This window comes from Mytilus galloprovincialis, chromosome 7 (genome assembly GCF_965363235.1).
Source record: "Mytilus galloprovincialis chromosome 7, xbMytGall1.hap1.1, whole genome shotgun sequence".
In the NCBI taxonomy this organism is placed as follows: domain Eukaryota; kingdom Metazoa; phylum Mollusca; class Bivalvia; order Mytilida; family Mytilidae; genus Mytilus; species Mytilus galloprovincialis.
This window is the reverse complement of record NC_134844.1, coordinates 76,070,606-76,096,835: the sequence shown is the minus strand read 5'-3', so window position 1 is coordinate 76,096,835 and position 26,230 is coordinate 76,070,606. Positions and strand designations below refer to the sequence as shown.

General features: G+C 32.6%; 1 protein-coding gene and 1 long non-coding RNA gene across 3 annotated transcripts; one reads left to right on the top strand and one right to left on the bottom strand.

Annotated features, from left to right (window-relative positions):
- The first annotated feature begins 618 nt into the window (after positions 1-618).
- Positions 619-25,974, top strand: LOC143084269 (egg peptide speract receptor-like). Its single transcript, XM_076260679.1, has 12 exons — positions 619-744; positions 3,990-4,111; positions 5,659-5,875; positions 7,507-7,657; positions 14,407-14,618; positions 15,310-15,463; positions 16,188-16,402; positions 17,167-17,317; positions 21,674-21,861; positions 23,147-23,288; positions 25,209-25,432; positions 25,970-25,974. The coding sequence occupies exons 1-12, from the start codon at positions 648-650 to the stop codon at positions 25,972-25,974; spliced, it is 1,878 nt and encodes a 625-aa protein (XP_076116794.1). The 5' UTR covers positions 619-647.
- Positions 18,186-19,682, bottom strand: LOC143083677 (uncharacterized). Of its 2 annotated transcripts, none has more exons than XR_012980832.1 (3): positions 19,301-19,682; positions 18,871-18,949; positions 18,186-18,304 (listed from the first exon to the last, which is right to left on the bottom strand). It is a non-coding gene; the product is annotated as an uncharacterized LOC143083677 (long non-coding RNA). The 2 variants fall into 2 exon arrangements; XR_012980833.1 differs by lacking the exon at positions 19,301-19,682 and adding an exon at positions 19,093-19,230.
- Positions 25,975-26,230: the final 256 nt, after the last annotated feature.

The window sequence follows — 26,230 nt, the reverse complement described above, 5'->3', positions numbered from 1 at the left end:
AAAATTAAAAAAAAAATATTCTATTACAATAATACAACTGTAAATTGGTTAACATAATTCTTATAGTAAAAACTGAATTCATTTGTAAAATTGCCTTGTCTGATTAGCACAAATGCGAATGAGTCTTTCAATCTTGAAATTAAACACAGAACTTGAAGTGTAAACACTCAGAACAAATATTGGATTGAAACATATTTAGATAATCAAACTCAAAATATTAATTAGATATTGGAAGATGTGGTATGAGTGCCAATGAGACAACTCTCAATCCAAATAACAATTTATAAAAGTAAACCACCATAGGTCAATGTTCTTTTATATGAAATGGAAACATTTAAAATATTGTTATAACATGCAGACGAGAATGAAATAAATGCCAACATAACCAATTAAGATCACGTTTTAGGAAGTATGATGGAATTATTAAATATGACCTTATCCCAGTCCTTGTAAGTTCTTATTTTTTGGATAATTAGTTATTTTGAAATTGGCTTTTGAATATTTCAATAACAATTTGAATATGATTTGAGTTAATACCGATCATAAATGGTAATTACTTAAATAACATGAGAGTTGTTTAAAAATAAGTATTTGTCTTTTGATAGAGTTGATAAAAAGGATACAATTTATCAAGATATCGGCGCATCATGTGCTACAGAGTACAATGGCTACTAGTTCAAATATTTTGTGGCTATTTGTGCAAAACAAACTCTTATGAGGTATATAAACTTCCTGAAAGAGATTGTAAGTATAGTGATATTAGCTTAATTATATTATTGTAAAGTTTACTGTCATTATAATACGCATTGTGTTAACTTCTATATTGCCTACATATATATATATAACAAACGTCTGAATAATAGTCAACGATTTTTCCCACGTGGGAGCTGGATCGTTACAAGTAACGATACATGTACACAATAAAATAAATTATATAAACGCCTAAAAAGTGTACATAACAACACCAATGATATAAAAAGGAACTATAAATGTAATTATTTATAAATATTTCGGATAACAGATATCCTTCGTCAGTCAGATTCTGATGTTAAATGAATCATCTTTAAGTCTTCTTAGATTAAACTTTTACTAAATCTTGAAATTTATGCAATAAAAAAAGGCAAACCGAACATCAGTTAAGACGCTTGCACCATTCTAAAAATTTGTTGAATATGACATAGGTTATAGACTAATTACATCAGAGAGTTCAAATATATGCTTTAAATAAAAATAATAATGTGCGATGTGAACTAGCACAATTTTAAAGCTTTAATGGTGTCGATATTATGATGTTACAAGAAAGATTGCGTCAATAAGAATTCCAAATAAACAGCACTGAACGGTCTAAATTTCTAAATATTTCAGATTTGACAAGTGTAGTGTAGTTACATTAGAGTCTGCGATGTTTAAAACAAACGGCCGTTTAAATATAATAATAAATTTTGACTAAAGTAAAATAGTTGGACGTGTCTTGGTACTTATACATCCCTCAAAAAAATAAACAATTTAAATTGTTATATTCAACAGATTTATTTTAGAGATGAGTAAGGTAAAGAAAAAGAAACGGAGACTGTAATAATATGTAATATAACCCAGATGTGAAGCACTGCATGGTGTCGAACTACATCTTTTCATTTATCCCATTTGGTGCCAAAGTTGTTAATTTTCTTATCCAAAATCTTTTCCGAGTAAGTCTATCCTCCCTAGACCAAGCAGATTTGTGGTCAATGACAGTAATGGTCAGTCGATTGAGATCTGTCTTAGTGTGACCAGGGGATCTCAAATGTCGACTAAGAGGGAGGTCTGGCTTGCATTGTAGTCGCTACGATGACCGTTCATTCGTTTGTGAAACGGCTGTTCTGACTCGCCTACATACTGTTTACCACATTTACACTGTAGGAGATACACAGCATTTGTAGTCTTGCAATTAACATTGCAAAATATGGTGTATTCTGTACCAGTGGAGTGACTGTTAAAAGTCTGGGTATCCAGTATTTGTTATATATAAAAATACTGTAAATAATATATTTGATAAACCATCGGACTATTTTGAGCCAAAATAAATGTAGTCTATGATATTGCATTCAAAATTAAGACTCAATGCACTATATTGTATACTTATTTAAGATTTCCAGAAAACCAGCGGTTATTTTTAGTAGTACTTGTTTTCCAAAAGGCAATTTTTTATTACCAGACTTTTAACGTGGGTTATTTAATGGCATGTATAACATGTATAAAGGTGCTACATGAACAATTCAGTATACATCGATTTCATATGAATTTCAACTCGCGTCTGGCGTACTGAATTATAATCCTGGTACCTTTGATAACTAAAGAAAATGTCCTTTACCATCAGGCGTCAAAGGGAAACTTAAGCTAACGAATATGAATACAAATGCGTTAGATTTGTTATAGTGACATTGCGTATATATACAGTATAATAATAATATTTTTCAATGTTTTTACAACCGGCCCATTCGACCTATAAGTCACTTAAAAAAATATAAATCATAAAATCATTTCATAGTAGAGTCCTGAAGTTATTTACATAAATGAATTATATGCGTTTTGTAAATACTTGAAAAATATATTTAGCTGTTGGAAAATAAATTAAAAGTTGTATTAATTGTTCACAGTGTGGTAGTTGTAAAAATGTTTCTGTGCCTGGTATGGTTGAGTTAAGTTCATTTTGAAAATCATTATATAGATCACAGTTAATAAGGAAATGAATTTCACTTAACATGGCTAACTTTCGGTTCAAATTGGTTATAGTTTTACCGTGATTTCAAATATTAATCGTTATTGTTTTTTTGGGGGAAAATATAACGTGATTCTAAAAAAAAATATATTTTTAGAATCACGTTATATTTCCCCCCAACATAACAATATGTTTTTTTTTAATCTTCTAAAGAAAAGTTTGAATTCTATCGTCATTAACAAAAATTTCCTTTAACGTCATTTTGGAAGGATTTTTACCGTCATTCGTAATACATGTAATAGAGGATTCATATATGAATATTGCAAAACCTTGTTGAATAGCTAAGGACTTCAATTGAAGGTCTGACAGATAAACTATTTTCATGCAAACGACTTTGACTCCGGTTTTATTTTATTTTTTTATTTTTTCGATACTAGCTACCTCTACGGTAGGTCATCATGGTTTTCTGCCAAGTTAGAGCAATCGATTGAAGACATAAGACGGAAATATGAAAACAGTCAAAAAAGAAGTTACCGCTGTTTAAAACAAAAAAATAATTTCCACACAACTGATTTGGACAATTTCACAAACGTACCAATATACCGCAACGTGCTTGCGTATTGAACTAATGCCATGAGTTTGCTTTTCAATGTTTACATAATGTGTTTGTTTTGGTCCTCTATGCTCATCATATTTGTACTTGTTTGGCCATTTAACTGTTTTGAGCTGAGCGTCACTGATGAGTCTTATGTAGACGAAATTCGCGTCTGGCGTATAAGACTATAATCCTTGTACCTACATTAGTCATCTGGCTTAACACATGAACTTGCGGAATTTTCTACAATGATTTGTTTTACATGCAGTTTATGTTATCTGTAGCTTTTCATGATTCATCTGAAAATATGAATAAGTATATTCCTTGTATATTCCCAAACTACCTTTTGAAATAAAAAAAAGGAAGATCAAAAAATTAATAAACTCCGGGGAAATAAAAAAAACTTACACATATCAAACGAATGGATAACAACTGTCATATTCATGCCTTGGTACAGGCATTTTTTTATGTAGAAAACGGTGGTTTTTACCTGGTTTTCAAACTAGCTAAACCTCTCAGTTGTATGACAGTAACATCAAATTTCATTGTATTGACAACGATGTGTGAACAAAATAGACATAATAATGTCCTGAAAATAGTCTTAGCAAAAGGAAGACGGAAAATACTCGTATATAACTAGAAAATAAACTTTTAGCTTATTGGTACACATGGTATAACACAGTGATTTGTATCTAGATGACACAAATGTTACGGGATTAGACTTCATATGGCCTTCTGTGAGTAATTTTAGAATAGGAGATAATAGTAAAGTCATCCTGAGATGTAAAGTACGCAGTGATGCAGAACCTCATTTCGAGGTACGTCTTACTTATGTTTTGTTTGATGATATAGGATACGATAACAAGCCTGAAAAATAAGAAGTACTAGTAAAGCAACATTTCATCAGGTACAAAGAAAGTTAGGAACAAATTGAATAGAAAAAAAAAATTGCAACAATCTTTAGATACTTTGTGAAAATTGATCAGCTTGAACAGTTTTAGTATAGAATTATGACTGTACATACCTTGTTAACCATTATTCTAAGTAAATATAAAAAAGAAGATGTGGTATGATTGCTGAAACGGAAATAAACAACTATAGGTCGCAATACGGCCTTCAACCTTGAGCAAAGCCCATACCACATAGTCAGCTATAAAAGGCCCAGCTATGACAATGTTAAACAATTAAAACGAGAAAACTTGTCTATATAAACAAAATGATCGAAGAACAAATATATATCACACAAACAAACGACAACCACTGAATTACAGACTTCTGACTTGGGACAGGCACATACATACATAATGTGGCGAGGTTAAACATGTTAGCGTTAAAGCCTGTATAGGGAAGGCAAGTCCCTACGACATTTATGAAAGTCTTCCTTGTGTAACAAAAAAAAACGACTTTGCTATTATTAGTATTCAAGAATGTAAATATGTTTTATCTATTTTATATGCATTATATTCCGTGAATGTATAACCTTCCAATGCGATAAGTGGGTTAGCTATGAAACCTTTTTTAATCAATGAAATATATTTTTGTAATATTAATATAAAATAAACAAAAATATGTATTTCCAATTAGTAAACAACTCTCAATATAAGATACAATGTATAAAAATGTATCAATTATAGGTCAAAGTACGGCATTCAACGCTGATATTTGACTCACACCTAACATCAAGCTTTACCGGCATAAAATGAGAGCCTGCAAACATGTTTAAGTCGGACATGTTCTGTAATATTTTTATATGTCTGTAGTATCAAGACCATATTTCAGTGGTTATTTTTTGATTCTGTGTAACGTATTTATTTTCGTTCGTTTTTGGTTGTTCATTAATTAACCCGGTTGTCTTCTTATTGAAATGTTTTACATTTAATATTTCGGGACATTTTATAGCAGGCTATGCGGCATGGACTTTGTGTATTGTTTAAGGCCGAACGGTTATCTATAGCTGTTAATTTTTTTATCATTTGATCCTTTTATTTTTAAAGTTGTTTCATTGGTAATCATACCACATCTTCTTTTATAGAGAAGTTTTTTTTATCTATATAAGAAACGAGAAATACTTATGTTTCACAAGTCTTGATATAACAGGATTCTTAAATTGAATAAATAGTTTCAAAAAAATAATCGAAATACGTTGAGGAAATCTTTGACTTACAAAATATTGTGGATCTTGTGATGTGTTGAGATATTATTCAACCGGCAATGTCATTTTGGAAGAAATTGGTAAGTATTGATATATTATTTAACTGGCAATAAAACTTTAAGGGGATTTGGAATCTATACTGAAATTATTTGTCTGACAGTGACATGAGATTTTTGTCTTAACATGCTTAATATTTATTTTGTCGGTAATAAGTGGGTGAAGATAGACAATTCAACATTTGCATACATAAAAATAAACGGCACTGATGATGGACGATATTCTGTCTTGTTAAAAAAACAACCACGGCATCGATACCACAGCAAACTTGTAATACAAAACACACAAGTATCTGACTCTGGAACTTACAAGTGCCGTGTCAATGTTAGATGGTCCGCTGTCATAGAAAGACAATATAGAGTCCATGTTCAAGGTAAACTTCAAAAGCATCAATGGTACTTATATACATATATATTTATTACTATGGCAGATCAAGGATAACAAAGTGGGAATTTTGTTTTATACATGTGGAGTAAAATGTTTATATGCATTGACCCCTATCCATTATTTATTTGCTTCTTTAAAAAGGGAGGTTCTATATCTGCCTTTGAGCTTGCAAATTGTTGAAGCCTATTCGTTACATTTCGTGTCTCTATAATAACAACTCTCTAGTTTTTTAATTAAAATTCATTTATGGGTCTCTATCACAAACAAAATATATCTTACAGTTCTTTTCAAAAGGTTAAGGTCGGTATTCAAAAGATATAATATTTAGAAACAAACCTAGACAAAACTGTACATCTTCCGTAATCGTTTGACGATATAATTTTCATAAATATTTGAAATAACTATGATTTATAAAACTAGTTATAGATATGAATTCACTTGACAATTCCCCTTGTTATTCAATAACTTATTCACAGGGAGACTTGGGCACCAAATGTATGGAGAGTGATTTGTCAATGCAGCAAAGACAAGTGCAACAGAGATATTTCTAGATGAAATATTCAATCATACCAAGAATACTTCCAATGGAATAATGAAATGATTTATAGAAAATGTCATTCCCTGGATGATTAGATTAGACAATGAATCAAGCATCATAGGCAACATCGAAAATTGAAATGTTAGCAAAAGGAGCATGAATTCTACCCACAAAAAAAGGAAAAGTGTAAAAAAAAATGTTTCGTATGTGACTAACGGGCATACTAATTTTAGAAGGACGCGAGATTGTTTTTCGCCAATCAAAAGATCGTAGCATAATGAAACATACATACAATGTAATTATTTACCTATAAACATGATAAATATTGAAAACAATTATACAATATATAGACAAGTATGCTTTATACATTATCTTGCACGTAATAGTTATCAATTAAGGCATGATGGTCGTACCAAAAGTGACTGTTACCAAATTTAGTGCTCCGTTGTCTTTAAGAATTGAATTTGTTTGGAAAATGCTGACAAAGAATCAATAGACAATCGAGCTAACAAATATTGAAATGAATAGGTTAACCACAATAAATATATGTGTCCCATATGCTCTTCCTTCAATTTCGTACTTTATTTTGCCTTTTAAACTTTTTGGTATTTGAGCGTCACTGATGGGTCTTTTGTAGACAAAACGCGTCTGGCGTAAATACAAAATTTTATCCTGGTATCTATGATGAGTTTATTGACCAATACAAATGTTTCGGAATCGTCACAAAAGACCTAAATTTGCTGGGTTCAGGTATTCATGAATTGTCAATCGTATTTCTTTTGAGTCCTTGACCATTCAAATTTTGTTGGAGAATTTGTTTATTTGAAATTTTGAAAAATTATAAAAATAAAAAAAACAGATCAATATTTTTAATGGATTCTATTTATCTATCACACATACATGTTTTAGTGTTTTAGTGATACGTTGTATGTATAATATATCTAAAACGATTTGATTTTGCCGATTACTAGTCAGATGTGTCAACAGTATGAATTACAGTCATGTAATGTCACTGCAGGTCAAACATGCAATATTGAAGTGTTCTTGTATAGTAAAAATGCAGTCATATCTTTTTTCAGAATCTCTATTGACTCCGATTAGACTAGAATCGTATACAGAGGAAGGCGAAGGAATCATTCAAATTCGACAGTTGAACAAATGGACTTATTTTTATTACTATGATTTCAGTGTAGTTAAGGCATCGTTAGTGTGTCGGTCTCTTGGATATCCGTATGTATACAATATGCTTGAATTATTACAACTAACTAAATTTCTAATAAATCTGAGAATATGTCAAAGAGACAACAACCCGACCAAAGAACAGAACACAGCCTACAACATTGTACAACCACCAATAAGTGTTCAACACAGTGAGAGAATCTTACATCCGCAGACATGCATCAACTGAACCTTAAATAAATTGCATACTAATTAGATATAAGAAGATGTGGTATGAGTGCCAATGGGCAACTCTCCATGTCTACAACTAACATGTTTAACTTCAAGATCACTTATAAAGATGATGTACTCTCAATTAAAAACACAAATTTTACATATTGAGTATTGACCTCCGAGTTTATTTGATATTCCGAAAGTTTAACTTGCTATAATTAATTCCATGATGAGGGGTTGACTCTAACAGAAAAGCTGATAAACAATAAGTTCAAAATAGTGAAGTTTAGGTCCCGCGGTTATCTTAATGTCTATCTACGGTAAAGTTGCAAATTTATCTAATTTAAAAAAGATAGGGTTTGGTCATACTCTGTGATCATGGTCATATTTATATAATTTAATTTTGGATGTAACGCGTCTTCTGATTGGCTGACGTTAATATATATATATACATATTTTTTACATAAATAAGGCCGTTAGTTTTCTCGTTTGAATTGTTTTACATTGTCTTATCGGGGCCTTTTATAGCTGATTATGCGGTATGGGCTTTGCTCATTGTTGAAGGCCGTACGGTGACCTATAGTTGTTAATGTTTGTGTTATTTTGGTGGTCTTTTGTGGATAGTTGTCTCATTGGCAATCATACCACATCTTCTTTTTTATAAATTATGTTGCATCCGAACAATCAATCTGGTAACAGCGTTTTGTTGTCTCTTACAGTATTAAGTTTCAAGATCAAACTTGACGTCGAATATATATTCTAGGAAATGAGATTACGCTTCTAAACATTTAAATGCAATGGTAAAAACAGGGAATTACTAGTATTCAAACTACGGCGCCTACGACAGTTTAACAGTCATAGCTGACTATGTGGTATGGGATTGCTCATTGTTGAAGGCCGTACAGTGACCTATATTTGTAAATGTCTGTGTCGTTTGATCTCTTGTGGAGAGTTGTCCCATGTGAAATCGTCCACATTTTCTTTTTTATACAATCACGAAAATTCTGTCTTCTTTCTCTTTGATGTGATATTACACATGTTACATAATGACTTATACATGAATAATGTTCAACACAACGGTGCCACTTGTTAAGCGGGTTATTCTTACTTTTCATTGAGAGCCAGAGACCATCCCTTCTTTTTGTTTTTGTTTTTTTTTGGGGGGGGGGGGGCAAGGGGGTGGTGGGAGTTTGTGTTTCGCAGTCTTTAGTTTTGTATGTAAATGTTTATTTTTTTGGTTGTTTTTCCTGCAATGGTGATCCCAGTTTCGTCATAACTTAAAGTATTTGTTATCAATTTTCTTCTTATTTCAAACAAGTTAGAAATAGAAATTTATTTTTCTTTACGTATCCACAAAGTAGTTATTTGGCAGAACCTTAAATTAGTCCGGCCGATCGGTGAAAAAATTGCTCAAATTATGAGGAAAGCACCAATTTTTGCATGATGGTACATTTTTGTGTACTGAGCAATATAAGCTATGGACCCATCCTCAAAATTCAATATGGCGGCTTATTTCAAGATGGCTGCCGTACGTTCTAAAATAGTTTCCAGTATTGCACAAACCACAGTGGATTTGATGCTTGGTGCACAGACATCAACATATTTGAATGACTTGGTGTACTTAGCAAGATTTTGTTTTGATCTATTTTTGAAATACAAAATGGCGGCTATTTTCAAAATGGCCGCCGTGAAAAATAAGCAAATATTCATTATTGAGAATTGACCTGAATATAAGCATTTTATTGATGTAAAGTGTCATTTGGTATCTGTCCCAGTTCTGTCCTTTCTGATTTTGCCTTGCTTGTCATTTCATACACAAAGTAGTAGCTTTCATAAAAAGCTGCAGTAGTAGCTTTTCTTAAAAGCTGCACTATTTGTTGTCTTGAGTCACACATAAAAGCTATGATTTGGGATTTATGTGCCTTAAGATATTATTCAGTGCCTATCTTATCTCTTGGTCGCAATATTTTGCAATTTGAGACCTTAAACTGTGAATTGAGAATCAGTTAAACACATATCAGTGAAATGGCAGGAATTGAGGACAACAAGGACAAGAACATTGAAATGGCAGAAACTAAATCACTTGGGAATATTGAGAAACCCACAGCTGAAGACGCTTTAACAGAGGACAGCTCAGAAATGACTATTAAACAATTGTACCAAGAATATTTAACAGATAGAAAATCAAATGCTAAAAGAACAGCTGATATTTACCGCAATATAAAACAGAGCGAGGCACGAATAGATAAAATATGTGTTGGTCTCATTACGTTTCAAGCTGAACAGAAAGAGGCAATCAATATATATCAATAACAAACAGGTGAAAGCAATATCTCAGCAACTTCAGCTGTCTGAAGACAGGATAGACCACAAGGCTAGTAATAATTGCTTGGCAGAATTGATGGTCAGACCAATAAGATATTCAATGTTGTGGTGAGACGAATGGACAAGCTGACAACAACTGAGGAAGGAGACACAGTTCTATTTCAAAGTGCATTTGAACAGCAGGGTACCTTCCAACAACTGGCATCTGTTGTGAATGAATCAGTGGACAATCGAAATAAAGAAGTTAATATTTTTGCAATGGACACATCATCTAAGCCCAAATTTGACCTTAGCCAGTACAACGCAAGTTTACGAAAAGTACACATCAAAATCAATGCCGTGGGTCTTTCCACAATTGTAGTCCGCATGAACCATAAACAGCGCCAACTCTGTTGAAGGTGTCTTTACCTTAAGTCAAAAGTCCTATATGTCAGGGCCCTTGGCCCTGCATGAGACAGTGCAAATTATTCAACAACAATCTCCATTTAAGAACATACTATAAACCTCTAGTACTATTCAAGGATATTAGCAAAAGGCTTATTTTCTTTGGTTACATCTTCTGACATCAGACTCGGACTTCTCTTGAACTGAATTTTAATGTGCGTATTGTTATGCATTTACTTTTCTACATTGGTTAGAGGTATAGGGGGAGGGTTGAGATCTCACAAACATGTTTAACCCCGCCGACAAAATGACAATAATACATAAATAACAACAGACTACTAGCAGTTAACTGACATGCCAGCTCCAGACTTCAATTAAACTGACTGAAAGATTATGATTTCATCATATGAACATCAGGCAAATTTCTCGCTACATTGAAGACCTGTTGGTGACCCTCTGCTGTTGTTTTTTATTTGGTCGGGTTGTTGTCTCTTTGACACATTCCCCATTTCCATTCTCAATTTTATGTGTCTTCTTACGCACACTAACCATGTACTATGAGTCAATAATATTTGGTTTAGATCAGCACACCATTACAGAAACAATTAGCTGCAAATGTATTCTATCAAGTTTCTCCAATGTTGAATGCAGTGCCTACTAACGGTATCATCCCCGTCGAGGCAATGGCAAATCCCACATTTATCACTCCAATTATGACAACCTCGTCCGCTTCTGGAGCTCTAATATGCTTCCCATAACATCAAGTTGGCTCCATTGACCGATCCAGGAAAGGGCAGAGGAATGAAAAAGAGTGTGACAACACCTCTTCTTCAGACTCTTCACTGGAGAGAGAATATACCATGTGGCAAGAAAATCTTTGTGCAAGGGACCGGAGCCGAAGCCCACAGCTGCCTAAAATTCAAAACCTCAATTGAAGAGGATCCATTTCTTGGGAGGCGCTCATTTACCAATTTGAACGAACTCACGGTAGATGACAATGGGAAATCAGAAAAAAATGTGTGTAGGCCCCAGATTGCCAGGCCGATGTTGGCTTTGGGTACGCTCGCATGGTAATCACCGATGATGATTTCTAGGCCTTAAAAAAGCATTCATTTGGAGCAGCGCCTCGGCAAGGAAGACGATTAAACCAGATTGGAACCAAAATATTCCGTCTAGGATGTAAAGACAAAGATTCTTCAAGGTATGTAATAGAGAGGAACCCAGAAACATTCAATAAGGCGTTAAAACAATTGAAAACCTCAAAAGCAAACCAGATGGCGATACATGGATAAAAAAGTGCCAATTATGACCATCGACCACCGATAAAGAAAATATAAGCAGTTCTTTGGATTATGAGTTGCATAACCTCACACATATTGTCACAAAACTAGATGATGTTATGCTTTCAACCAATCAGCATAACTTTGGATTGGCCGATCAATATAATCTCGGTTCTTCTGATAAAAAAATCATGGAAGATCACCAGTTCAATGGAAGATCACCTGATCAATATAAACGTGGAAGATCTTTTGAGCAATACAATCGCGGTAAGTACACCCAAGCTTAATGCCTATCGATCAGCAACACCCCTACTAAGCAAGAGATCATATAGTCCCTAAAGACATCGGTTAGCATCTCCACAGACAAACTCCAGAAATCCCGAATATTTCAGACAACGGTCACCTTCACCAGGATACGCGGAGCAAATCAAAGTGTAACCTCAACAATGGAGCAAAAGGGCGGGCCAGTAGGACAACTCAGATTCCAAATTCTATTGGCCATGAAACATCATCTTATCACGAAATCGAACAGAGGCCCACTGCCTCGTCCAATATTTTCATCAGACGAGTAATTTGAAAGAGCTTAGTAGTACGAGGTACTACACATGACCAGAATGAGAGCATGATTGTGGGCACTGCTGAAATGATAACATTAGTAAATGAGAAATTAATTCCGGTAGAAAATGGAGATTTGGAGAACGTAACGCTACGTGGTTTGGGTTAACAGCTTGTTATTGAGAAGATTATAAGGAACGACTATCGACATTAATAGAGTAAACATACAATGGGATGTGCGCAAAGAGCCATTAACAGACTATGTTATACTTAGGCTAGTTATTTTTGACACACTGATCGCAGTGATAAACCTGAGTACTCCCACAATTACCATTAACAATAAAGAGATAAATGCGTCATTTGTTAATAGTGGAAACTCAGCTAGTTTCCATAAAACAAACCATCACAGTCCCGCCAAATTCAAACATGACTGTTACCATTAAAACTAATAAAAGTGCTGACCAGGATTGCATTTTAGGACCATGCTCGCTGAAATGTTGCAAATTGGTTACGCACGTAGTTGGAAAAGGAAAGAGTTGCCCCTTAACCATTTTAAATGATGGCAATCGTCTAATCGGCCTGAAGAAAGTTACACCTATTGATTACATAGAATATTTTGACGATGTAGTGGGTACGGCAGATGCAAACGCGATAAGTGACGTAAGACGTGGCATTGATGAGACACGAGACAAGGTGCCCTCGGCACTGCCTAAATGTTCAGATGAGTTACCTACTATTCCACCACATTTAACCGACCTATATTAACGTCAATCGACTCGTTTCAACCTATTTCATTCCAACCATTAAAACTGAAAGCGTTTAAAGAACAATTACAATAACATGTAACATTATGATATTGATTAACATTTTGAATTTCACTATTTGTTTTTGTATATGCAGCTATATTTGCAACTTATGAGTTATAGAAATACCAAAATTATTTGTTTTATACTTTAGAATTAATTGATAACAAATTTAAGAACATAAAGTCTATTTTTAAAGAATCCTTACTTTAATTTCCGAAATTATATAGAATACTTTTAGGACAATCTTGAATTTTATACCGTTTTTCCGCCATCTTGAAAATGGCAGCCATATTGGATTTTTCAGAGTGGGTCCATAGCTGAAATCAAAGGGTATATTACCAAGAACTACCATGCAAAGTTTCATGCTTTCCTCATCAAGTGAGCAATTCTGCTCTATATCTGCACCAATCGGCCGGACTAAATGTGAATGTACTCATATTGTAGATTAAGTTAAATATTGGTTTTGATTTAATCCATTTAAATCAAGGACAAAAATTTATATGACCATCATGAAATATACATGTTATCTTTCGTTTTTTTTTCTATATTTGAAGTTTCATGGTTGATGATGCGAGTAAAGCAGGGGACGTTTACAACGTCGGCACACACATATGTGCACCCTTTTCACTATATCTGTATCCTCAAGAAGCATTTATACAACAAGAACACAGAAGTCAATTTGGGCTGAAAAAAAAATAAATTATCAGACATTTATGCTTTTTAAGGCGTCTATTTTAATAGTGAAAGAGGGGCGACGAAAGATATCAAAGGGACAGTCAAACCAATAGTTCGAAAATAAATTGACAACGAGATGGGTAAAAATGAAAACAAACAAATAATAGTACACATGACACAACATGCTCCACATGTGGCGGTCATCGTGTTGTTCATGTTGTTACAAACCCTGTAAATAGTCTAATTCGGTAGGTCACATTCATGAAAAGGGAAGGGGTTGTAGTTACGACGTACGGAAAACATCAGATATCATCTGTGAAATGGTTTTCCCAAAAAGGTCAATTAACTCGTGATGGCGTCCGTAAAATTTACGAAGGAATGATTTCATCTTCACATTTGAACTCTTGGTTTAATAGCTTCCTTGTGTATTTGTGAGCATTTGTACGCACGATAGATGTTAGATATATTCCTTGCAATAGCCTTTTCTTTATACTAAGCGTTAAATGCAGGTTTGCTGCAAACAAAACACGTATAAAAGCTGACACACCTTTTTCATTTGTAGATATGGAGGTGTACCACGAATAACATATGAAGAGAGTGGTATATTTCGTTATAAATTTTGGAGGCACAAGAAAAATAGAAATCCAATGTGTATAAATGGAATTAGTTGTTCACCAAATGTCACAGATATTGGCCAGTGTAACATGGAGAAACTATCTAAATGTTATCTGGCACATGTGGTTGGAGTAACTTGTAGGCTTGAACCTGTGAAAAGTAAGTTACAATATGTTGAGGATTGTCGAAAAGTGTATAATCAATATGTCAGGCCAAATGATTGTCTTGTAAACTAACGTAGGCTAATAACACTCAGCTGCAAAACATTGTTAATTCTTTAAAGTATAATGGAATCTCACGATATATTACCAATGTACATGATGTAAAAATGTCTTAAAATATATTTTACTTTTATTTCTATTTTTATTATGTTAAACACATGCTCGAATAGGAGTGGAAATAGAAATAAAGAAGAACATTTTTTTTTTTAAATATTAAAAGGAATTATCCAGTTAATCGCTTTCTAAAACAGTGTTAAATGCAACATTATAACGATTTCTTTAGTTACAACTATCATTATTTCTAATTTTCACATATATTTCTGCTTTATGTTAATTGCTTGCACTAAGAGATTCTTTTTCAAGCTTCTACAAATATACATATTTTGTTTATTATACAGAAATAACATGTTTTATTGGTTGTTATATTGAATATTTTGCACAAAAAGGTATATTGATTTCACCTTTTGGAGACGTATTCAACAGGAATGAAACCAGTTATCAATATCCTGTACAAATTATCATTTATTAATGCAATTCCAAAAGAGATGTTCTATGAACTCGTTTTCTGTTTTTAAAAATGTACAAAACGAACCATCAGACATGTTATTTTTACCCTTTCTGTATTTCAGTTCCAGATGTACCTGTCCGTTTGATGATACCAGGAGAGGATGTCAAGAATTTAAGAGAAGGTGTTGTAGAAGTATTCCTAACTGACCATTGGGGATTCGTTTTAGGAATTGGTCAGTCCGAAGTCAACGCTCTTTGTAAAACACTTGGCTTTCAGTATGTTATCTTAATTATTTTGCTGTGAACAAAATAAAATGGTCACCATTTATTTTAAAGAGCATTTTCTGTATACCATTTTATTGCACCACATATCTGATGATTACCTATCAAAAATATACGGATAATAACAAAGGGAAAATGTATTATTCGAAGACAAATGAACACCACAATAGACAATAAAAAATTAATCGATAGGTGAATACGTATAGAAAAAAAATATCAACACACACGTCACAGTCCTTAAAGTTTTATTGAAAATTTAACAAGATGCTAAATTTCCTACACATTTTTTTCTCAGATTTTCGGATGTAACTCCTTTGTTGCTTAGGTTCATGTTATGAGGGTTACACTTTAAGGCTTTAAATAAAACACTCTGTTTAAATTCGTTCTGGAATCGATTTACAATGGAGCGTCGAATACATAAACATTATTACAATATGAAAAAGAAGATGTGGCATGATTGCTAATGAAACAACTATCCACAGAAGACCAAAATGACACAGACATTAACAACTATAGGTCACCGTACGACCTTCAACAATGAGCAAAGCCCATACCGCATAAAAGCTAGCTACACCATTTTGTAACTATAAATGTAAATGACGTAATAAAAATCAATAAGTGGTCACTTTGCAGGACATATATACAAGCAGTACATACATCTACAACTAGGTATTTCAAAATATATGTTTTGCTAATCCTTCAATACTCCTTGTTCAAGGTATGGTGGTCAGAGTTATAAAACAACAGATATTCTTCAAAGTACTAGTTTTGGTCGTCTTGACATTACAACAGAAATTTTACAAAACTTTTCATGTCCAGAAAATGCATCGCATTTAAATGAGTGTAGTGATATGCAGTGGACAGAACGTTCGTGGTTTGGATGGGATAGATGGAACATTTTGTCTATAAGATGTTGGACATATGCAGAAAAAAGTAAGTGGAAAAACAACTTTACAAAACAGTGAAAATGAATTTAAATAATAAAAGATGATGGAATGTATATTTTTATTTGAGAGCAATATGATCTAAACAAATGAAAATAACATTTAATATCAACATTTTATTTGATTGAATATTGTGGTGTCTACACGTTTCTTTGGCTAGGTTTTACATAACTACGAAGGTATAAATTGTTATTTGCTCAAAAACCAGTACGGGAGATTAAAAAGAATGTTTCCCTCGCATAAATTTTTCAATGTGCACATTAACAATTGCTAATAGACTGCCAAAAACTAAGTGATATTGCATTTACAAGGACTAAAATATGAGTCGAAAGCTTTTTTCAATGTGCAGATGAGTATTTTAAAGTTTTTAATTATGTAAGAAGATCCATTAACACATACATACAAATGATATCTTCCACATTTAAATCAGAAGAACTTTATACTTACTATTCCAATTATTGTTTAGGGTCATGTTAGTCATTTACCCAATGCTTAACTACATTGTAATGGATAGTGTTACACCAAACGTTTATTAATTGTGTAGGTCAAAACATCCTAATGCAGAGATGTAGTGTACCTAACACTTATAAAAATCAATGTTGAAAGTACGCAATTGACGACGATGTTTTTGAAAAATGTCAATGAATTGATAGCATTCGGGTTTGGATCAAGACATATGTGTTTACGTGTTATATATTAGAAAGCAAATTAAGGCACTTAGTGCTTTATTCATTCGATTATACTTTATTTTAGGCAATTCAGGAGAGCAAATAAGACTAGCAGGGTTAAACGAAGAACACGAAGGACGAGTTGAAATTTTGCATAACAATACTTGGGGAACTATCAATGATCGTTGGTTTGGTTATCAAGGAGCGAATTTATTCTGCAAAATGTTGGGGTATCAGTAAGTATTGTGTGAATGATAAAGTGGTATTAAAAAACAACAAATAAATGGTCTTCTATTACTGTTGGTAGAAATCAGAAGATTACCAAATTATAAACAAATCAAAGCTATTGACATTGCAAATTCTATTAAGGTGTAATACCACCATTGATTTTTCCCTATTAGTCTTTGTTAAATTGGCACTTTTAAAAAAATTGTAGTATTTACCTTTATTTCAACCAAAGAAATACTTTGCATGTGTAAAGTTTAATCCTTTCCAGTGATACAGTGAAAATTTCACACTACATTTCATTGCATATAAGAAAATAATCATCGCCGGAAGTAAACAACCCAATTTTTACACTGTTATTTACATGTTACCTGCTTTGGTAACTACGTAACCTTAACGTTCCAAAATATTTTATAAGACCATCAAATAAAAAAAGAATGATGCTTTCAGACATCCAACATACATATTTACGACTCAGAAAAATTTAAGTGCATTGAAATGCAGGGTTAATTTTCTACAACTGTCAAATTCAAGGGAATATTTTTTTAGGCCTACTTTCGTATGCAACCGGATGTGACGTACCATGATTTGGTGGTATTACACCTAAAGAACACCTAAATGTCAAATAAACTTAATGTAATTTTTTCCCCTCCAATTGCAAGTTATTTCAAGCATAACTGTCAAGTTTTGTCTCAGTCAGAGCTATAGTTTCAGAGAAAATCACTATAATGTAAGGCCATATCCTACGGCAATTTCAGTCTAATTTCTTCGAAAAATCCTAATTTCAGTGTATTATTATAAAATGCAGTGTTGACTAATATCTGATCATAAACTCATGATCTATGCATTCAAACAATTATATAGAATACAAAAGACAACTTTAAGATGATAAACAATTTTATTGCACCTTTTAGAGTTCATTTGAAGGTCTGTTTTGGTCTGTTTTGGTACATTTTTCCTCCTTCCTTCCTTTTTCATCAAAACTTGATATCTTTTGTCTAAAAATTAAAACAAATGTGATTATTTCCCCACAAAAATGAAATAAATGTAATGTTAAATCAATAATTAAAGTGTTTTAGCTGAAAGAACTGTCTCTATAAATGTTAACAGTCTACACGGAAGTTTCTATAAGCCCTTATGTGTAACTCAAGTTTTTGGTCTGTTCGCCTAGTGAGACAAATAACGGTTCCCTTTCAGTCAATCATTTATTGTTACTGGTATCAAAGTCTTTTTATTTACTCATAACAGTATATTTCTAATAGATTTACACAAAGAGTCCACTTTCTTGTATTTTACATTAGAAAATGGGGAGAAAGAGTAATAAAAAAATACCTCAAAATGTTTTTAAAAAGGGTTATGTCCCTTGGAATGCTGGTACAAAAAAATAATTGGTAAGAATTATAAAGTTTAAGTATGTGAGACTTGATTCTGATGTGTATAAATCCAGGGCAAATAAGTGTTTAGATGATTTATTGTCTGTGCAAAATGTAGACGGCACAATGGCAAATTGTAAACTTTTGCGGCCAAAAAAAACCAAAAAAACATGATGATAGTTGATACTTACTTTAATGCTGAAGTGTCATCTGCAGACTAATTCACATATGAGATTTTTCAACAGAATGCTCTTCAGAACATGGTTAACACTGAAATAAAAAAAATCACATGTTGTATAAACAAATCTGTCAGGGTAATTTAAAATTTAACACAGTAAACTAAATACAGCTTTGTCTGTCCACTCATTTGACTTAGAAAACACCCGTAAACCCTCATTTCAAGGCAATTTTACCTCAAACGTGCTCTCTGTGTCTAAATCCATTCCGAATAGTCCATGTTTACAATGTATGAACTGGTTTATTAATAACTTTTAAAAATGAAAGTACAATAAGGTCACGAGTGCATATGTAGTTTCCCTAACTAGGTGTAATACCACCATTGATTTTTCCCTATTAGTCTTTGTTAAATTGGCACTTTTAAAAAAATTGTACAGTATTTACCTTTATTTCAACCAAAGAAATACTTTGCATGTGTAAAGTTTAATCCTTTCCAGTGATACAGTGAAAATTTCACACTACATTTCATTGCATATAAGAAAATAATCATCGCCGGAAGTAAACAACCCAATTTTTACACTGTTATTTACATGTTACCTGCTTTGGTAACTACGTAACCTTAACGTTCCAAAATATTTTATAAGACCATCAAATAAAAAAAGAATGATGTTTTCAGACATCCAACATACATATTTACGACTCAGAAAAATTTAAGTGCATTGAAATGCAGGGTTAATTTTCTACAACTGTCAAATTCAAGGGAATATTTTTTTAGGCCTACTTTCGTATGCAACCGGATGTGACGTACCATGATTTGGTGGTATTACACCTTAATCCGATTCTTTTTTTTCAAAATTGGAGAACTTATCATTTGTCAACTCCGAAATTGATATCATCATCCATGTCAATATAGATGAAAAGCAGCATGCAAATATGAAAGGATATTTCTTATTTATACATCGTCTGATAAACTGCCATGAAACAGTAAAACTAATAATTTACTGCCTTTCTAAGTGTGAATTAAACCCCGCATTTCTTGCAATCGAGGTCACTTTGCCTGGACTGTATTCACCAATAAGCTAAATATGATATATACACATGGAAAAAAGTATTGCAACACCTTGATTTTTTAAAACTTGAAAAATCAGCCTCTTTTTTGGATGAAATATAATAAAATATGTGTATAATATTATTGAAACATAGTTTATGATAACATTGGCATTGCAATGAATAAAAAATGTTTGAAAAACAAATGATTCATATAACCACAATTTTAATAACAAAATGAAGTGTTATTTGTACAAAAAAATGCATTTTACAACTTTTACTGTAGTCGAACTTTGCAATGTCAGACATTTCAAAATTAATCTTCAGATGACTGTTCACATCATGGTTGATCGTTATACGCCTAAGAATTAGTACTTTGTGCGCAGCCTCCATTCAAACGGATAACCGCATCTAAACGTCTTCTGATTGCTTCCATAAATCGACTAATTTGTTGCTAAGGTAGCTGCAACAATTTCTGATGAAGGGCATTGTTTATTTCATGAAGTGTTTGAACTGGGGTGTCCTTTCGCGCACTTTCCGCCAAATAGTGTCCCAAATATGCTCGATATGGTTAAAATCCGGGCTACGATCGGGTCAAGGAAGATGAACCGAATTCCATTTGAACATTGGATCTTCCTCCACGATGCTAATTTCCAACTTTGGCGAGCTCTGCACTACATTGGATACGGAAAACTGTGTGTCTGTTCGTTAGCAAAGGTCTCCGAAATGGTCTTATCGCACGATAACCAGTAGCGATGAGTCGATCTCGAACAGTTCTTGTTAAAAGTTTCCTGGATGGCCACCACTCTCTTTTTAGGATTGTCTTGTATGCAATGGGTTTCCTTCTGACCAACCTTCATTATGCTTGATTTTCCCTAGCAAATGGTATAAGGGGTCTTCATTATCTCGGAAGGTCTTTAACAGCGTTTATTGCCTGCTTTTTATTCTCAAAACGACTTATAGTGGAATGGTGATGACCAACAATACGTTCGGTTGTTACAACGACATCTCTGCTTCTGTTATGCTGATAATATGCCATCGTGCTGCAGTTAAAAGTTGTCAAGGACCCATTACAAGGTGTCAATCACATAACTTAAAAAACTTGGTTATTGTTTTGCTGTTTACGGGTACAGTAGCTGCATGTGCGGATAAAAACTTATCGAGTCGATATTTATTGATTAAACTCAGGTGATACTTAAATAATGTTTAATTACTTCTATTTTACCAAATTATATCACAAAAAAATAAAGAGTGTTTTTTTAATTTCAATTTCAATTAGGTGTTGCAATACTTTTTTCCATGTGTATATAAATGTATGTCCTTCGTTAGTTAAGAAATGGATGTACTTGTCGGCTTATCATTAGTATCACCATGTGTTATTTATATCTGGCAAATATACTGCAGGGCAGAATTATAAGACTGCAGCTGCAAATACCAGAGGGACATTAAAACTTATAGATCAAAACAAAAAAGGGCAAACAGACAAAGAACAGTACAAAAGACACAACGTAGAAAACTAAAGACTAAGCAACACGAACCCCAACAAAATATAGGGGTGCTCTCATGTGCTCAAGAAAGGTAGGAATTTCCTGCTTCAAATGTTGCGCCCGTCGTGTCGCCCATGTTAATTCAAACCCGGTAAATGATCTCTCTCGGGAAAAATAATAAACAAAACTTATACATGTGATAATTCTGTGTTTGGGACACTCGTTTGCATAACACACTGCGAGTGTGTCAAGTATAGTTTAACTTAAATCAACCATTATCTAGGTATGGCGGAGTACCGATCTATGATAAGTACATTCCCGGACAGGGCCCACTATGGATAGACTACATAGAATGTCCTTTACTTGCCAATGATTTACAGGATTGTGAATTTGATTGGATAAGTGAGAAGGACACGATTTCCCTTGGTGGAGGACCAGCAGTTGTTAAATGCCGGACAGAACCAGTTGAAGGTGTTTAGATTAATTGCTATGGTTCAGATTGTCTTTTTAATTTTTAGTAACGAAAATGATTTTAAATTTAGGGAAAAACAACCAATTTTATTAACATTAGAAAGAAATATATCAATTAAAATGTAAAATATGTATAAATAAAGACAACAGTAGTATATCGCTGTTCATAAATCGATTGCAAGCAAACAAATCTGGGTTACAAACTAAACTTATAAGAGGGAAACAGCGAAACAACAGAATACTTAAGTGCAACAAAAATCAAACAACAACACAACATACATAAAAACTAACTATTAGATATTTAAACATTTTTCCTTAAGAATAAAATTGGTAATAGTTCGAGCACGTTTATATGCATGGCAATTAAACCTGTGAAATCAATACCTCTGGACACAGTACTAGTGCAAGTGATTTCCGATACTAATATTTTTTTTGTTTCTAGAACATGTAAAAACTATGTTTTTTTCGAAAACCAAGGTTTTTTTTCTGCAAATAGGATGACAAGACAAATGCAATGTTAAATTATATATATTTAAAAAAAATAAGATAAAGTATTTTTTTGTTTATTTTCAGAGTGTTAAATTGCATCAACTAGTTTGATTTCTTTTACAATATAATTATTATTGAAGATCTTATAATTATATGCAATGTTTTAAATATTGTAATAATTCCATCGAGTCTTGAAAATTTTGAAAACACTACATTTCAATGTTCAATTTTGGAGACAAGATATATGTGTATAAGAATATTTTTCCTAATGTTGGTTTAAACCAAAAAGCACGGTATACTTATTGCTTTAAATATGTATTTTATGTTGAGCTAGTATTAGGAATAGATTATCTTACCATCAACTATCTACGCTGTTCATTCGATATAGACGGCAACATGACCTTACGATTGTCACATATTTTAGTTTGTGTCAATATCGAATGAAAGATAACAAATCAAGCATTCTATAAATATTTGGTAGCTCACATTTTTATCTCAAGCTAGGTGCGCATCGCTATATCCTGAAGGCACAGTAAAGAATTTTCATTTTTAAAAAATATATTATTCCATAAAAAGGCTTCGCACGATTTTTTGCATTATATGAGAACACAGTCACATAAATCGGTATGTTAACATATCAATCAACCGAACTTAAACTCAGCTTATATTGATGATAATAATTAACCTTGGAAAGTGCTCATAAGTACGTGTGTTTTGTTTCAATTTTCTAAAGATATAAAGAGTCATGAGTATCAACGACATGTATGGTTTGATCAATGTTTTGAATTTATTTCAGTCCCAGAAGTGAAGTTTAGACTAGAAGCAGGATGGAATAAAGATATACTTGAGTACTTTAAAGACGGGTACTGGGGATATGTATGCGGGGCATACATGGGTACCTCTGAGGCATCGATGTTCTGTCACATGTTAGGTTTTACGTAAGTAATGATTTTTCAAAGACAGATTGTGGTATGATGCTGGCATGCCAGTAACTAAAAGTAGTAGTCCTTTGTTAGTGTATGTATCCTTGTAACATAAATTGGATTTTTTCCTTTGATGTTTTTATAAAATAATTTGCTTAAAAAGTGTGGTGAGGGAAAACCATGGTATATTATATGCAAATTTATGTTGTACCATACTTTGCTAATTAAATATGCAACTCAACTAAAATCCAAAGGAAAAAAGGCGGAGCTTCAGCCATGGTATAACATATTCATTTTCAATGAAGCTCCACCTTTTTTTTAATGTATCCGCCTCTAAAATATATAGGAAACCGTAAAACGTACTAAAAGTTCAAGATCTTCATTTGTTTTCATTTTATAAGAAAAAACAATAAATTATGTGTACCACATTTTTAGAAACCCTTTTCAAACTATAGGATTGTTACGAATTCTCTTAATTTTGGAAACAATTACTAAATGTTTCTTCTTTCAGTTTTGAAAAAAAATAAAATGTAAAACTATCATTTCCTTTGCGAAAATTCAATTAAATTTCTATATAAAAAGGGGGGTACCTATAGAAAAAGGAATAAATATCAGCTACAAATATCTGTGACAAAAACATGATTTTTTTGCAATCAATTAGGGGGACGTACACTATCTACGCCCCCTGGATCCGCCACTGTTTAAATATTGTTTTATCATTAAAATTGTGTTTTAATAAATAATCTAATAAAATAACGGAAGATGAACATTTTTCAATCAGATGAAAATTCTGTAAAATATGATTAATTTGTATGATACATTGAAAACAAACAAAGAAAAACAATTCTTACCGTCATTAGAATAATCATTTAATCCTTGTCGGATGACATTATGAAATTACCTGCTCATACAATCATAAACGGGGCGCAAAACTAAAAAAAAATCGGGAAAATCCGACATTTTCTTTACTTTCTGCAAATTCAGGGGTTCTATTACATGAAATACACAGACGATCATACACGAAGCGCAAAAGTGACTTGCGCGAGCTTCCATTTCATTGGATAAAACTGTAACGTGATCAATTTCTAATATTAGTTGAAGGTCTTGAAGCTGTCAATCATTTCATTTATATTACAAATTTTATATACCATGTGTCTTACTCATTAACATATTTAAACAGACTCATCCTTCGGATTCGTTTGTTTAAATATGTTAACTCGTAAAAACCATGGTATATATAGTACTTGTCGTTTTGCTTAATTTCTTGTGTTACTTATTCTGACATCGGAATAAGACTTCTTTTGAACTGAGTTTTACTGTGCGTATTGCTGTGTTCCCTTACATTGGCTTAAGACACATGGGGAGGGTTGACAGCTGACAAAACGTGTATATATTCCAAACAGCCCAATTTTGTGTATGGTCTTGAATTGAAATACAGTATCAACCATATGTCTTCTAATACAGCCAGACAATGACAGAATAGTAAGTAAGATAGCAATATGACATATGCATACAAGATGCATGACATGCAATGAAACTAAATATTGTTTGCACATTATGAAGACAATTTTACACATTCATAATCAAAACAATGACTTATCAGACAACTTATAATTCTCTTTACGTGACGTGAAATATGAAAAACCTTTATACCTTTTTATAGGGGTGTCATAGACCTGTAAAGTGCTATCTGGTAAATGAAGAAATAAAAAAAGCCAAAGTAATGGAATAACTACTTTCAATAAGGAGCTTTATAAAACTAAACAGACACATATTCTGAATCTAACACATGCACGAAAATAGAAATATAAGTTTAAAAATATGGAATGTGCTAAGAGCAGTACTGTAAGCGTAATCATTGTAGTTTTTAAATTTCTTTTTTCATTATTTCATTATTTCATGTTTCTTATTTGATTGCTTTCTTTTTTAAATCAGTCATGGTGGACATATTATTATTGATGTGGATAATGGAAGAGACGGAGAGAATTATTATAAGAAAGATATTGCACCAACAGTTCTAAAAAACATAGAATGTCCATGGAATTCAGTAGACCTCAATCAGTGTTCAGAACGGAAATGGAGTTACAAAGATAATAGAATAATTTGCGACTGGCACAAGCGAGATTTAAGACTAAAGTGTAGGTCAAAACCTTTTCCAGGTAATCAAAGTCTTTTTTTTAAAGTTTTTTTTTAATTTTTTGATGTATTAATTGATTCATAGAAGTTTTGCTCATTATTGAACATGTTGAAGGCCGAGTGGTAAAAAGTGAAATCACAAAAAATACTGAACTGTGAGCAAAATATAAAAAGGCAAGTCCTTTATCAAAACACAAAACTGGATGCTACGTATATTGTATGTAATATCAGTAGTAAATTAAGTATGATCTTAAACGGTCAATTGATTATAACGTCATCTAGATTGCCTACAACAACAAACGTTAAGTACTGTTGAGATATTTTCTTGTAGTCAATTAGTACTTATCAGATAGATCTTCAGACATTTCAATACATTGCTGATATATACAGTACATAACAAATAATGCAAAATAGTGAGAACATAATAAATAGACATTACTTGCTTTTCAACTTCAAACTGTATTAACACTGTTTTACGTTGGTTTTTTTTTTGTGTGTGTATGAGTCATTGAATTACACACTACACCTATACAATTTATTAATTAATTCAAATTCATAAGAGTAGTAGGTATTAGGTTATATATTTCGAAACATTACTTTGAATTATTTGGTATGACTTTGTACTGTTACTATGAACGATTTGTTCTGTCTACCCTGTCTTTTCGAATACAATAATAATATTGCGGGACTAATGCAACCCCATCACCAATCTTGCCTGGTCACACATGCACGATATATATGCGACAAAAAAACCTCTCTCTCAACTTTTAAGGGTCTAACAGTTGTCAGTGAATGGAGGCGCTGCAAAAAATTGATGATAG

Bases quoted from the DNA above. Each gene is read 5' to 3' on its own strand.
- LOC143084269 (XM_076260679.1), top strand. From the start codon at position 648: ATGTGCTACAGAGTACAATGGCTACTAGTTCAAATATTTTGTGGCTAT. The intron at 14,619-15,309 runs GTAAGTTACAAT...TCTGTATTTCAG, and splicing joins TAGGCTTGAACCTGTGAAAA to TTCCAGATGTACCTGTCCGT. The intron at 17,318-21,673 runs GTAAGTATTGTG...ACCATTATCTAG, and splicing joins TGCAAAATGTTGGGGTATCA to GTATGGCGGAGTACCGATCT.